General features: G+C 38.2%; 1 protein-coding gene across 1 annotated transcript in view; it reads left to right on the top strand.

Annotated features, from left to right (window-relative positions):
• Positions 1-14921, top strand: part of Ppp2r3a (protein phosphatase 2 regulatory subunit B''alpha) — a 135269-nt gene that overhangs the window by 97838 nt on the left and 22510 nt on the right. The window contains exons 8-10 of the mRNA XM_055629741.1: positions 3765-3921; positions 7878-7926; positions 8796-8885. Coding sequence (XP_055485716.1) covers positions 3765-3921; positions 7878-7926; positions 8796-8885 — 296 coding nt within the window. The remainder of the gene's footprint in view (positions 1-3764; positions 3922-7877; positions 7927-8795; positions 8886-14921) is intronic.

The raw sequence follows: 14921 nt of genomic DNA, 5'->3' as shown, positions 1-14921 counted from the left end.
TCCCATCCATCTGTCTCCTGTGATTCTCTCATCCCCAAAGCCCAGAAACCTTAGCCACACCTACCCCACTCTGCCCTACCAGGTATAAGCCACTTAATCACCCATCAGGTAAGTCTTAGGTTTACAAAACAAGGATAGGTGTAACCAGATCTTGAAGGCAGTCACAGGCATCAGACCAGCCTCCAACAGACCCTTTCACAGGGGTCACAGACCTGCATATCAGATATTCACATTAAAATTCCTAACAGTAGCAAAATTTAGTTATAAAGTAAGCAATGAAAGTAATTTTATGGTTGGGGGTCACCACAACATGAGGAACTGTATTAAAGGGTCGCAGCATTAGGAATGTTGAGAACCACTGCTCTAAAATGAACAGTCATCATTACAGTCATTGTTGACATTTATAGAACATCTGATGCCTGCCTGGGCTCTGAGAAAGTATTAAAAAATAAGTTAAGGCAGTAATTTTCTTCTAACTCAAAAATTATAATTTCTAACATTTTTAATGCATATATGTGTATCCACTATGTGTGGGCCTGTTCCCAAGGATGTAAGAAAAGGGTGCTGGGTCCCATGGAACTGGGTTATGAATCACTGTGAGCCGCAACGTGGGTGCTGAGAACTCAACCCAGATCCTCTACAAGAACAGCAAGTCCTCCTAACCCTTGAGCCATTTCTGCACTCCTAAGCTTATGATAAATAACAAACAATAATATAAATAAATATAAATTATAAATACAAGCATATTTATATTAACTAAAATTAGTATAAATAATAAATAATATTTTAATAAATTCTTTTTATAATTATATAATTGAGACTCCGGTATAGTTCAGTAACTTGCATAGAAGCACACAGCTAGTAGGTTGCAGAACTGAAAGTAGAAATCAAATGTTCTCTCTCTACTAGGTGACTTATTTTTCCCTCCTTTTCCTTTTTTTTTTTTTCTTTCTCATATCCTCAGTCTTCTTCTGAGTCCACAAACAAATGCTCAAAACATTCTAGTTCTATGAATATATTCAGATTTAAAAAATCAAAACTCAATGCTTATGCCAGGTGGTAGTAGCACTTGCCTTTAATCCCAGTACTTGGGAGGCAGAGGCAGGCGTATTTCTGTGAGTTCGAGGCCAGTCTGATCTACAGAGTGATTTCCAGGATGTCCAGGGCTACATACAGAGAAACGCTGTCTCAGAAAAAGAAAAAAAAAATCATTGTTTATCTCTTCATTCAACATTTCATGCACTCTCCCATAAAGAGAAGTCATATATCCGTGTTTTTATTTTAAATTTTATTCATTTATCTATATGTATAAGGATTTTGTCTGTGTATGTGCACCTCATGTGTGTTCGGTGCACTCAGAAGCCAGAAGAGAGTGCCACGCCCCTGAGACAGGAATTACAGAGGGTTGTGAGCTGCCATGTGGGTGTTGGAAATTGAACCTGGGTTCTCTGGAAGAATAGCCAGTGCTCTTAACCACTGAGCATCTCTCCAGCCCCTGTAGTCTCGTTTTATGTATGTGGTATATAGTTTTGTTTTATGAGATTCCTATATAGAGGGATCATTCATTCATTCATTCATTCATTCATTCACAAGCACTACCGTCAGAAGGACAGCTTGCCAGAGTTGGTTCTCACTATGTGATCTCAGGGGTCAGATTCAGGGATTCAGGCTTGGCAGCAGGTTCCTTTACCCTCTAAGCCATCCCACTGACTCTACAGGGTCCCTTTCAAAGTGTGGGGAGGATACTCAGTACTTTATAAATTCGGTTGGGTTTTCTTTTCATTTCAGAATGTCTCAGGATTCTTTCCATTTCTGTCTGTACTGCATGACTGACTGCGTGTCTAAGCTGTAACTGAGTATATATTCCTCTATTGAGGCTTAGACCATGTGATGAACATTCTTGAACCTTATACTTCTGTTTATATGAATAAGAATTTCTCTCAAATAGGCTGCTAAAGGAAAACAATGCTGGCTCAAATGCTACTTTAATGGATCCTGTAAAGTTAGCCATTGAAAAATCAAATTCATCGTTCCCCTTACATATTCATTAACAAGGGACCAGACGAAGCCCTGAGTGAGCCAAGTCCTGGGTGGGCGTGTACTTTGACATGGGCACAGCCTGTGAGGGACGCCAGGAACAGTTAGCCAGTGGGACATTGGCAGTTTGACTCATGGTCTACGCTCAAGGGAAATGGCAAAGCTTTTCTTGAGTCCAAAGTATGTGCGTTTATGTGTGTGCAAAAACTAGCAAGTGTGGCTTCTTCCTCCTGGATGTTTACAGCCTGATAGGGCGCACATACAGAGGCCTCCTGCTGAGACTAGCCCCCCCCTCCAACACACACACACCCTGTGCAGTACCTAATAAACACCCTGAGGTTGCAGGATAGCGCTAAGATCCCGCCAGATCTCAGCTTTCCGGTATGGATGCCCGCTTGTCTGTCTGTCCTTTCTTCATTCTCTTGCTCTTAGGGGACCCAAGCAGGGCAGGATGGCAGCCAACAACAGGAGTTAATGTACACTTATACCACATCATGGTTTTCTTTTGTTTATAAAGACTATAATCAAAATTTGCTTACTTCATAGTCTTATTAAACATTAAACAGATTCACATAATGATTTTTTCAATTTATAAAATCATTTCCTATTGTAAACATTTTAAAAATAATTTTTAAGAGTAATATATATGTTACAAAAGTCTTTGTCTTTTGTTTTCTGCCTTGTAATTCTACTTTATTTCCAATTAGTATTGTTAGCTATTTTTCTTTTTATTAACACTTAGCTAGTATATGTTTGTTTTTTATAAGCCTCTTTTATTTTGGACACACTTCTTTTATAAACTTTTTATTACATTTGTGTGTGGTGTCTGTGAGCAAGTGGAGGTCAGAAGTCAGGGATCTGTTCTTTCCTTCCACACTGTGGACTCTGGTATCAAATGCAGTTAATTTACCAGGCTTAGTAGCAAGCACCCTTACCATTGAGCCATCTCACAAGCCCCAACAGACATACAAAGTCAGTATATGCATCTATCTGTTTTGAGGGATTTTTAAATATTCTATCAAAAATATTTTAATAAGACTCTTTAGCCCATTTATATTTATCTCTGACTTATTTTTCTGTTAAGTTTTCTTAAAGTTCCTTTCATTGCTGAAAATGTATTCATTTTACTTAAATGATAATTTGGATAACTACAGAATTATTGATACAAAAGCCATTGTTTCTGTTATTTCCACTAGAAGTGCAAACAGACTGAGATTTACATCTAGCTCAGAGCCCATAGCTCCACCCACTGCCTTCTATTTCAAGCCACCGTATGTAACCACAATTGTATATATAAGTAATGCTTATGGTAAACTTGATTCCATTACAAAGCTAAACGTAATATGCAGATTCCCATTCTTCTTAATATTGTTCATGTAATTTTGAAAAATTGGGACTGTTATTTTGTGAAAAGTAGGCGGCTACTTATTTAAAAGTTTCTGGTTTGGCCAGGTGTGTTTGCACATGCCTTTAATCCTAGCACTTAGGAGGCAGAGACAGGAGGATCTATGAGTTTGAGTCCAGCCTGATCTAAAAAGCAAGTTCCAGGACAGCAGGAGCTACACAGAGAAACCCTGTCTCAAAACAAACACATGCACACGCACACACAAGTTCCTGGTTTAGTACCAAAAGCAAATTTTAAATTAACAAACAGAAATGTTATAGACTCTATGATACCCAATGCTAATTGTACATCATTTTAAAATTAATTATTTTATTCATTTCAGACTCTGGCCCTTCTGGAGGAAGAAGAAGATATAAACCAAATCACAGATTACTTCTCTTACGAACACTTCTATGTCATTTACTGTAAATTCTGGGAGCTAGATGGTGATCATGACCTGTATATCAGCCAAGCTGATCTGTCTCGATACAATGACCAGGGTGAGTGATTCTATAGATACTAATCTTACTTTAAAACTTGTATCAGTTGTCTTCCCCTGTTAAGAGAAATTTCCTTTCTTAAATTCTATAAGTAAGTCTCTTTATAGGGCCAATAATTTTTACATGGGAATGAACAAAGATACAATTTTTGTTCATTCACTTTAGTCCAGGCTGGCCTCAAACTCATAGAACTGCCTGCCTGTGCCTCTCCAGTGCTGGGTTAAAGGTGTGTGCCACCACACCTAGCCCAAGAGAATGTTTTAAACTTAGAGAGCAGAGAAGGAGTTTGGAGTTCAGTAACCAGTTTTAAAGTGGTAGTGTGTATCAGGTAATAATCAGATACATGTGCAAGTTTAATTTGAATATCAATATTTCTATGAAAGCTAAGAATGAAATTTATTTTCCCCCTTTTTCTGTGTTCCTTTGGCTGAACTGGAACTTACTTTGTAAACCAAGCTGGCCTGCCTCAGATTTCATCTTCCAGGACTCTTTATAAAAATTTACTTTTGGGGGGCCGGGGTAGGGAGATGGTTCAGTGGTGAAGAGCACTTGCTACTCTTCTGGAGTTTGGGTTCAACACCCACACCCCACAGTTCACGGTCTCTTCTAACTCCTCCAGGGCATCTTATAGATTCCCTGGCCTCTGAAGGCACATGCACTCACATGCTTGTACACACACAAACACACATAATTAAAATATGTTTAAGCTTTTTTAACTCCATAAAGATAGTTTCTCTACAGATGGATTTCATATGCTTTCTTTCATATACCACGTTATAAGGCCTGGATTTTATTTTTCTTTTTATAAGTTGGAACTTACTTAGTGATACTGATACGTAAATTTTAATTTTTTTTATTTAAATCCAGTGTATGAGAAAGGCAGAGGGACAGGTGTACTTCATGTAGAGGTCAGTGGACAACTAGAGTTAGTTGTCCTCTCTTTCCACTGTGTGGCCTCCAGGGATCAAGCTTGGATCATCAAGCTTAGTGGCAAGTGTCCTTAGCCACTGAGCCATCTTGTTGGCTCCTGATGTGGAATATGCTTAACTAAGTACATTCCTTTCTCATGAGACTATCTTTAGTCTATCTTTAAATATCTTCTTAGCAACTTTTCAAATCAGATTTTGTCATTTTAGAGATAGAGAACAAATCTTTAATGTGCTAGATTTTGTTTCTGTCATTTGGTATATCTCTAATGGGATGTGACAACCCCCACTTTGTGAATGATTATTTTTTTTTTTTTTTAGTGCTGGGATTGAACCCAGGCCCTCAGCTGTGCTTGGCAATGCTCTACCATTAAGCTGGATCCCTACCCTATATAGCTCATTTTATCTGATAAGTTTCATAGATCTTTGCACATTTCAGGAACAGAGCTTTGGTTTGGAGCCAAGCACAGTGGCCCAGGCCTGTGGCCTCAGATTCTGAAGTAGCTACAGCAGGAGGATTCTGTGGCCCCGTGTTTGGAGGCCTGCCTGGACAACACAGACTCTGTCTAAGTAGGGAACATAGAGTTCTCTCTCAAGTTCTTGGGTGCCGAGCAGGAATTGTGGGCAAATACTCAGGTGTACTTATTTGGTAAACGTTAGTGCTGGTGCCTTCCTCCTTCAGATAGTCAAAATCTTTCTGTCATCAAAATAACAAAGATTAACGCATTCATGAGAGTATCAGGACATCCTTAGTAGCATGTTCCTGTTGACATGGTTGTGAGCCAGCTTCCAGAGGTCTTACACAACCCATCACTCTAAAGCTCCCTCTCCCGTTCTTACTGCCATCAAGTTTCCAAGTATTTTCAATACTGATTGGATCAATATTAATGGCACGGCGAAGGGGATGTGAAAATCTACATTTCTGTCCACTCACCTAATTCTGTTTCAGAACACAGCGTTTAAGTTTAGGATAATAAACATTCCAAAGCTAAAACCACCGTTTCAAAAAGACACTAGGGAGCAGGAGTGCTGGCTCAGCAGTGAAGAAGACTTACTGCCCTTACAAAGGACTCATGCTCCATCCCACCACGTGCATAGCAGTTCACAATGTCTGTAGCTCCAGTGCCAAGGGAGACTGACTAAGCCAGGTATGGCTGGCTATCTTGCCACATGTATTCCTAATTTTCCTAGCCAAATCGACTAACTCTAAGGAGAAGAGATGCTGGTTGGTGCTAACTCTCTTTTGAATTCCTTGGTATAATATGCATCCCATTGCCTGGAGTACTAGTTAAAAGAACAGGGCTGGAGATCCCTAGGCCTCCTTCTTCCCTCCTCCCTTCTCTCCCTCCCCCTCTCCTGCCCTACCATTTCCCTTTCTCTCTCTCTCTCTCTCTCTCTCTCTCTCTCTCTCTCCCTCCCTCCTTCCCTCCCTCCTTCCCCTGTTCAGCTACTTTGAATCTATAAAGGTATACTGCTGTACATTTTCTAGGCTCTGTCATCAACAATAACACACTTTCTGAAGATGCAGCTCAGTGGAGCGTGTGCAAAGCTCTGGTTCAGTTCTTCAGCAGAACCAATAACAACAACAACAAGTCATTTGTTGATGGAATTTCTTTTATATGATGTCTTAGACTCTTAATGAATGGGTATATAAGAAAAGTATGTTTATGATCTGTCTTGGTATCTTTTCTAATGCTGCTTGGAAAAATCTTCATTTACCTTTGTTTCAGGACCTTTACAATCAGTTTACAACCTTTACAACTTTACAACCTTGAATTTAATACTAGGATAAATTTAACTTGTTTTAGAAGAAAATTTGTCTTGTTTTATTAGATAACAAAATCAATACAAATTCTGTGTCTTAGTTATCAGAATGTTGAGAATAAACTTAGAACTTAACTATATAAATAACTAAACAGATGTCAGGTACATTCATTTGCCTCCTCTTTCAAATTAATGATTGATAGTTTAAACCTACCTGATCTTCTAAAAAGTATAAATTATGTGTAAGTTAAGAATTTAGAAAAAAAAAAAAAAAAAAGAATTTAGGACCTGGAGAGACAAACTTTCTGCACAGATGGGGGTAGGTTCCCCCCACCAGGTCCCACCCTTGACAGAGATTTTGGTGGTTGATCATTACTGAGGAAGGAAGACCCATTCTCCTTCAGGTATTTTGCCAATGGTAGTTTACCCGTGCCCTCACAGAAGCCCCACACACAGGTGCATATGAGAAGCATTAATAGGACTCACGGATTATTAATGCTAAAAAGGAAAAGGATGTCATGGAATTGGGAAAGAGACAGGATAAGAAACACTTGGAGTTACAGAGAGGTAATTGTGGATGAATAGGCTCAAAATGCATTGTATAAAGGTATGAAGTTTTCAATGAATAAATAAATATTTATTTATTTATTTATTTATTTATCTATCTATTTAATTATTTATTTATTATGTATACAATGTTCTATCTGCATGTAGACCTGCACACCAGAAAAAGAGTACCAGATCTCATTATAGATGGTTATGAGCCACCATGTGGTTGCTGGGAATTGAACTCATGACCTCTGGAAGAGCAGCCAGTGCTCTTAACCTCTGAGCCATCTCTCCAGCCCCTAATGAATAAATTTTAATGCACACACACACTCACATATATGTTTTTAAGAATTTAGGGGTTAGGATGTAGCTGAGTTGGTAGAGTGCTTGGCTGGCATATATACAGGCCTGGGTTTGATTCCCAGCCCAACATATGCTGTGCACCACTGTGCACAGCTATAATGCCAGCACTCAAAGTGGAGGCAGGAGGATCAGAAGTTCAAGTTATATATCAAGTTATATCAAGATATAACTCAGTTATATATCAAGATAGAGTATACCCTGGGATACATAAAACCCTGTCTCAAAAAAAGTAAAGAATTTGACTACTGATATTCTCACTGTGGGAGATTATTATGGTTTAGGCTTAGCTTTAGCAAATAAAAACAAATTTGTCAGGAGTATTTCTAACTAACTGTAATTCTTATTTACATTTAGCTTCATCCAATAGAATTATTGAAAGAATATTTTCTGGAGCAGTAACAAGGTACGAAAAATTTAAAGTTTGAATTTTATTTAGTGGGCTAGCAAAAAATTAATAAAAAATGAAATAATACTTGAGTTGCAAAATGAACTATACTACTGCAGTAATTTCATTTTAGAAAAGCTTCTGCATAATCTTGCAGGGCTACTAAGTCAAATTATATCTAGAAAGCATGCAGTTTGGGCTTAATAAAAGACAGTAATTCCTTAATATTAATCCACTGTCTATATATAAGTAAAAAAAAAGCTCATGCCATTGGTTATCACATTGGAAACTAGGGCTAGACCTAGTGGCATGGGCCTATAATCCCCAGATACTTAGTAAACTAAGGCAGAAGACTTAAACTGAAGCTTTCTTGGGCCACAGAGTCAGTTCAAGACCTGCCTAGGCAATTTAATACAACATTGTTTCAAAAAACTAAAAGTAAGCTGGACATGATGGTACATGCCTTTAATCCTAGCCACAGAGACACAGGCAAGTGGGTCTCTGTGAGCTCAAGATCAGTTTGGTCAATATTTTTAGTTCCAGCCACTAAAGGCTACATAGTGAGACCCTGCCTCAGAAATATTAGTTAACGAAATAATAAATTAAAAGTAAAAAGAAGGGTAAGGCTGTTACTTGGTGGTAGAGTGCTACCCTGTATTAGGCTTTAAGTTCAAACTCTAGTACCATAACTTTTTTTTTTTTTTCCACTGAGGCAAATGTCTTCCAGTTCTACCTTTAGGCCCTTGAAAATAAGCCTCAAAGAGGTTACGCTTTCTGAACTACCAGCTTTATGAGGAATTCATCTTTTTTTAATTTAGTAAATTTCTAAAGATGTTACTTTATTTCTTAATTGCTCAGGAAATGTTATAACCATGTCTTTTCTTCAGAGGAAAAACAGTGCAAAAAGAGGGAAGAATGAGCTATGCAGATTTTGTTTGGTTTTTGATTTCTGAGGAAGATAAACGGAACCCTACCAGGTAAATTTTTGTTGTCAAGATGTAAACACGTGTTCAAAGCTTGGGAGGAAGGTGGTGTATACCTAGAAAACTGAGCCAGCCTAGACACAGTAGGAAGTTAGACTGCCGCTGTCCTCGTAGAGCTCAGTCTAGGAAAGCAGAAGCATAGACTCCATGGTCACACTGTATCAAGGGAAGAGCTGTTACCCACATAAAGGTAAGGGAAAGATACTCTTCCCAGGAAAGAGAAATACAATTGGTGAGTATTTAAAGAATGTGGAATAGATTCTCCAAATGTTAGTTCTTTTATTCTGCACTAGTTCTGTAGTAAGTTAAAGAAGGAAGAAATAGCAGATGGTGGGGCTGGAGAGGTGGCTCAGTAGATAAAGCCATTCCATGCAGGCTTGAGGACCAGAGTTCAGATGTCCAGCACTAAAAGCCAAGGTCCGGGGGCCCCACCTGTAATTTTAGTACTCAGGAGACAGTGACAAAGGACTCTTGGGCCAGGTAGCTAAGTAGACTAGCTGAATCAGTGAGAGCTTTGTTTGTCAGTAAATAGTGGACAGCACTTAGGAAAGACCCCTGACGTCAACCTCTACCCTCTACCTGCTTGTACAGAAGTGCACTTTCAGCCACCCACATACATGTGAACATACCATCATAGCCTCATGTTCCCAGCTGAAATCATCTTTCCCTTTCCTTAGCACTCTCAAACATGCCTTGGTTGTAGTGTGAATTTACATATCTCTTTCTACTATTGTCTCCTGGTTAGACCAAAGATCTAGGTCCCTCTCAAAAAGACCTCTTGCCTATAAAATAATGTCCTATACACAGTTTCTACTCAGGACCAAGGAAGGCAGGTGGTTCATTCCTTGATGAATATTTGGTGTCTTCATATTGGTTCACAAAGTTATTGAAGCAGCTGGAGAGATGGTTCCACAGTTAAGAGCACTGACTGCTCTTCCAGAAGACTGGGGTTAGGTTCCCAGCACCCACATGGCAGCTTACAACTTCTGGAACTTCAGTTCCAGGGGGTTCAATACTTTCTTCTAGCCTCTAGCACCAGTTCTCAACCTGTGGGTCATTATAATACATTACAGTGGCAAAATTACAGTTATGAAGTAGCAATAAAATAATTTTATGTTGAGGGCTTACCAAAACATGGGTCACAGCATTAGGAAGGTTGAAAACTACTGCTCTAGAGGAACCAGACACACATGTGGTGAACAGACATACGGGCAGGCAAAATATCCAAACACAGAGTTAATTAAATTTTTAAGTTACTGAAATGTTAAGTATCGTGTCCATAAATAATTGCAATAGAAAAAGAAGCTATTTTTAGGATAGCTACATTTTAAAATAACTGTCATTCCACATACAGTGATTTGTCATCTATCTTAGATAACTTAAAGAACATAAATGAAAAAAGTAAATATTTCTGATGTGTGCCTGCAGACACACATGTATGCTGGTACAAGTATGTGAACATGAGGCCAGAGGTCAGCCTTTGGTGGTAGACCTCAGGAGCCATCTACTTGTTTTTTTGTCCAAGTAGATGATAGTCTTGATAGTCTATCACTTGGACCTCAGTTTGCCTGGTAAGTTAGCCTAGCTGACCTGCAAGCTCCAGAGAGCATCCTGTCTCCATCTCCCCTGCACTGGGATTACAGACGCCAGGTTTTTTTCTCATGGTTCTAGAGATCTAAGTATGGTCCTCAGGCTTATGCTTTTCTGACTGCACTGTCTCCCCAGTCTAATTCTTAAACTCAGGAAGAAAACTACTGAAAAAATATGCATTATATAGGCTACATATGTAAGTACATATACTTATTTTACATTATTTGTACATTTAGATTATTTTAATGAAACTAATCTTTTTTGAGAGAGGGAGGGGATCCTTCTGTTACCCAGGATGACCTAGGATTCCTATGTTCAAGGCATTCTTCTGCCTCATTCTTCCATAAGCTCTGTCACATACACTACTATGCCCAACATTGGATTAAACCTTAATTATGATACTCTAAATTTTCTAATGTTCTTCTAAATATGCTCTAGTGAAATTAGGGATGGAGGATGTAACAGTTTGTAAACTGTTTGCCTAGCTCCCACAAAGCTCTGTGTTCCATCCTCAGCACTACACAAACAAGTATAATCCCCCAGCATTCAGGATGTTAGGAGTATCAGAAGTTTAAGGTCATCCTTAGCTACATACCAAGTTCAAGGACAGACTGGACTACATAAAACCATGTATTTAATTTTTTAAAAGGCGCACAGGATGGGGTGAGCTTTTTTTTCTGGACAGGATGGTGGCTTACAAGTCATGTCTGAGGGCTGGGCATGAGCGATGATGCATGTCTTTAATCCCAGCAATTGGAAGGAGGAAGTAGAAGAATCTCTGAGTTTGAGGCAAGCCTGGTCTACACAGCAAGCTCCAGGACAGCCAGGACTACATAGAGAGACCCTACTCAAAAAACAAAAAAGCCACATCTGAGTGAGTTAGGGAAACAAAAAGAGTAAGAATATTATATCACAGAATCAACAGTTTCTGCCATCTCCCTGACTTACTTTTGTGAAATCCACAACTTGCTCCTCACTACCACAGCAGGGAACATGGCCAAGCACAGCCATCAAAGCAGGTTTAAGGACATCTTGAGGGTGTGCCCTACAGAACCTGTATCAGTATGGAGAAACAAGTCATTCATGAAGACAAGCCCATCAGAATAACAAGTGATGTTTCAATAAACATGGAAAGTTCCGAAAGACCACAGCTGCCATTATTCTCAGCATAACTATCCATCATGATCGATGGCAAATGGCCTTCCATGATAAAGGTAGGCTAGAGGAAGAACTAAGCTAGCCCTACAGAGGCCACTAGGAGGGATTCTTCAGACTTAATAGAATAAACACACCAGAGAGGCTATAGGGGGAAAAAATAAATCATGTTAGAAAGTAATGTAAATGAAGAATAGGAAAAAACTACAAAATCAAATGACAGGAATTATTACACACTTTTCAATAATAATTTTGAATATTAATGGCCTCAATTTCCCAATTGAAAGATGCAGACTAACAAATTGGATCTAAAACAAGGCCCATTAATTTGTTGCCTCCTAGAAACTCACCTCACTATCAAAAATAAACTGTTGTAGGGAAACCGCTAGAGAAAGGTATTCCAAGCAAAGGGAACCAGGAAACAAGCAAATATCCTTATTCTATTGTCTGACAGAATAAACATCAAATACTAACTAGCCAGAATAAGGTTTAGTGGCTAATGGTTAAGGGAACAATCTTTTCAGAAGAAATGATAGTCTAAACATATATGCACTGAACACAGGTCTACCCAGTTTCATCAATATTACTAAACACTGGGCTGAAGAGATGGCTCAGCACTTAAAAGTACATGCTTTTCTGGCAGAGGATCTAGGTTGGTTCCCACCACCCATGTGGCGGCTTACAACCATCCTCCTGGCCTCCAAGGACTCCAAGCACACACTGGTGCACATATATGCATTCAGGCAAAACATCCACGCATAAAGTAAGATAACGGGCTAGAGAGATGGCTTCGTAGTTTATGAGCACCTCCTCCAGGAGGCTCTGAGTTCAGTCCAGCACCTATGACAGGTGGTTCACAGCTGCCCTACATCCACATTCCCTCCTGGCTTCTGCTATGCCCACAGGCATTACATGCTCTCACAAACTACGCACATGCATGTAAATAACATTTAAATATGTACAGAGCTATAACAAATATCTATAAAACATTCTATCTAAGAATTACAGGATACACATTCTTCTCAACAGTTTGTGGTACTTTGTCTAAAATAGATTATATATTACTACATAAAGCAATTCTCAATAAACAAAGGAAAATTCAAATAACTTCTTGTATTCTATCTGACCACAGTAAAATAAAGCTAGAAATCAAAAGCAAGAAAACTACAAAAAAAAAAAAAAAAAAAAGAAAAACACTCTTAATATTAAACATTATGGTATTGGATGAGTAAGTTGCTGAATAAATAAAGAAGGGAAACCAAAAAAATTTCTAGAATTGGATGGAAATGCAAATACAGTATACCAAAACCTATGGGATGCAAAAGATAGTCCTAGAAAGGACATTTATGGTTCTAAGTACCTAAAATAATAATAATAATAATAATAATAATAATAATGCCTCCAAAAAGAGCAAATCAAACCCAAAAGCAGTAAATGGAAATAAACCACCAAGATTAAGGCAGAAATTAATGATAAAGAAACAAAAACAAAGATGAATTAGTTCTTTAAAGAGAAACAATATTGATTGAAAAAGAATCCTAACCAACAGAGTAACCCAAAACAAAATTAGAGATGAAAAGGGGCACATTACAACAGATACCACTGAAATTTAAAAAATTAAAGAGGCATACCTTTAATAAACTTATATTTTTTACTCCACTAAATAGGAAAATGTAAAAGAAGTGAATGAATTTAAGTGTGTAGATATGTATATATGTAAACCATCTATGTAAAACCAAGATATTATAATATAGACATCTATAATAAGCAACAAGACTGAATCAGTTTTTAAAAATGATAATAGAACCCCCAACAAAAACTAGCCCAAGTCCTGGGGCAGGAGAGGTGGCTCAGAGTTTGAGAGCACATAGTGTTCTTGCAGAAGACCTGAGTTCAATTCATAGTCAACTGTACCTCCAGCTTCAGAGGATCCAATGTTTAACTTCCGTCGTCTCCTGCACTTAAATGTACATACCCGAATACAGACACATACACACAAACACTTAATTTCTTAAAATACATACTTAAAAATTTTTATCTAAGTAGCTCAGATCCAGATGGATTCACTGAAGAATTCCATCAGAACTTTAAAGAACTACTCCCAATCTTTCTCAAATAATCCCATAAAAACGAAAAAAAAAGAACACTTTTAAACTCTTTGTGAGGTCAGTATTATGCTGCTACTAAAGTCAAATTAAGACACATAAAGAAAACTTTAATCTATTTGTGGTGGCACATGCCTTTATTCCCAGCACTCCAGAAGCAGGTAGATCTGTTAGTTCACAGCCACCCTGGTCTATGCTGAGAGTTCCAGGCCACCTAGGGGCTACATGGTGAGACCCTGTCTCAAAAAAATTAAATTAAATTTGGATAGTTTCCTTGATGAACGCAGATGCAAAACTTTTCCATAAAAAATTTAAAAACCATTTAAATTGGATTATTTTGTTTGTTGATGTCTAGTTTTTGAGTTCTTTATATATTTTGGATATTATCATTCTCTCGCATATGGAGTTTTCTCATTCTGTAGACTGCCGCTTTGTCCTATTAACAGTGTCCTTTACCTTAAAGCAGCTTTTCAGTTTCTTGAGATCCTATTTTATTAATTGTTGATTTTAGAGACTGTGCTGTTGGTATTCTATTCAGGAAGTCAATGCATTCAAGACTATTCCCCACTTTCTCTTCTATCACGTTTGGTGAATCTGGTTTTATGGTGAGGTCTTTGATCCACTTAGATTGAGTTTTGTGCAGGGACATAAATAGGGATCTACTGGCATTCTTCTACATGCAGCCAGTTAGACCAGCACCATTTGTTGAAGATGCTTTTTGTTGTTGTTGTTCATGTGTCTCTCTGGCTTTATCAAAAAGCATATGTCCATAGGTGTATCTCCAATTCAACTGAGCCAATGAGCTGATCAGTGTGCTTGTTTTTATGCCAATACCACACAGTTTTTATTACCAGAGCTCAGCAGTAACTTGAAATCAGGGGTGGTGATACCTCTGGAAGTTCTTTTATTCAGAATGTTTTTAGCTATCCTAGGTTTTTTGTTTTACTTTTTATTCTTTGTGAATTTCATGCACCCCAAACATATCATCACCCTATCCCTTCATGTTCACCCTCCACCACTGCAACATCCCCCTCAAAAGAAAATAAGATATGATGATAATGTCACAGTATGTCATCCAGTATACCTTTTCCCACACATCTTTACTCGCAGATGTTCATTGCAATGAGTCATTGATCTGTTTCAAGGCCTCTGTCTTCTGCTACACTATCTATACTGATCC

Source organism: Psammomys obesus, unplaced genomic scaffold (genome assembly GCF_907164565.1).
Source record: "Psammomys obesus unplaced genomic scaffold, mPsaObe1.curated_primary_1811, whole genome shotgun sequence".
NCBI lineage: Eukaryota > Metazoa > Chordata > Mammalia > Rodentia > Muridae > Psammomys > Psammomys obesus.
Note: the sequence above shows the minus strand (reverse complement) of the source record. Positions and strands in the feature narration are given on the sequence as shown.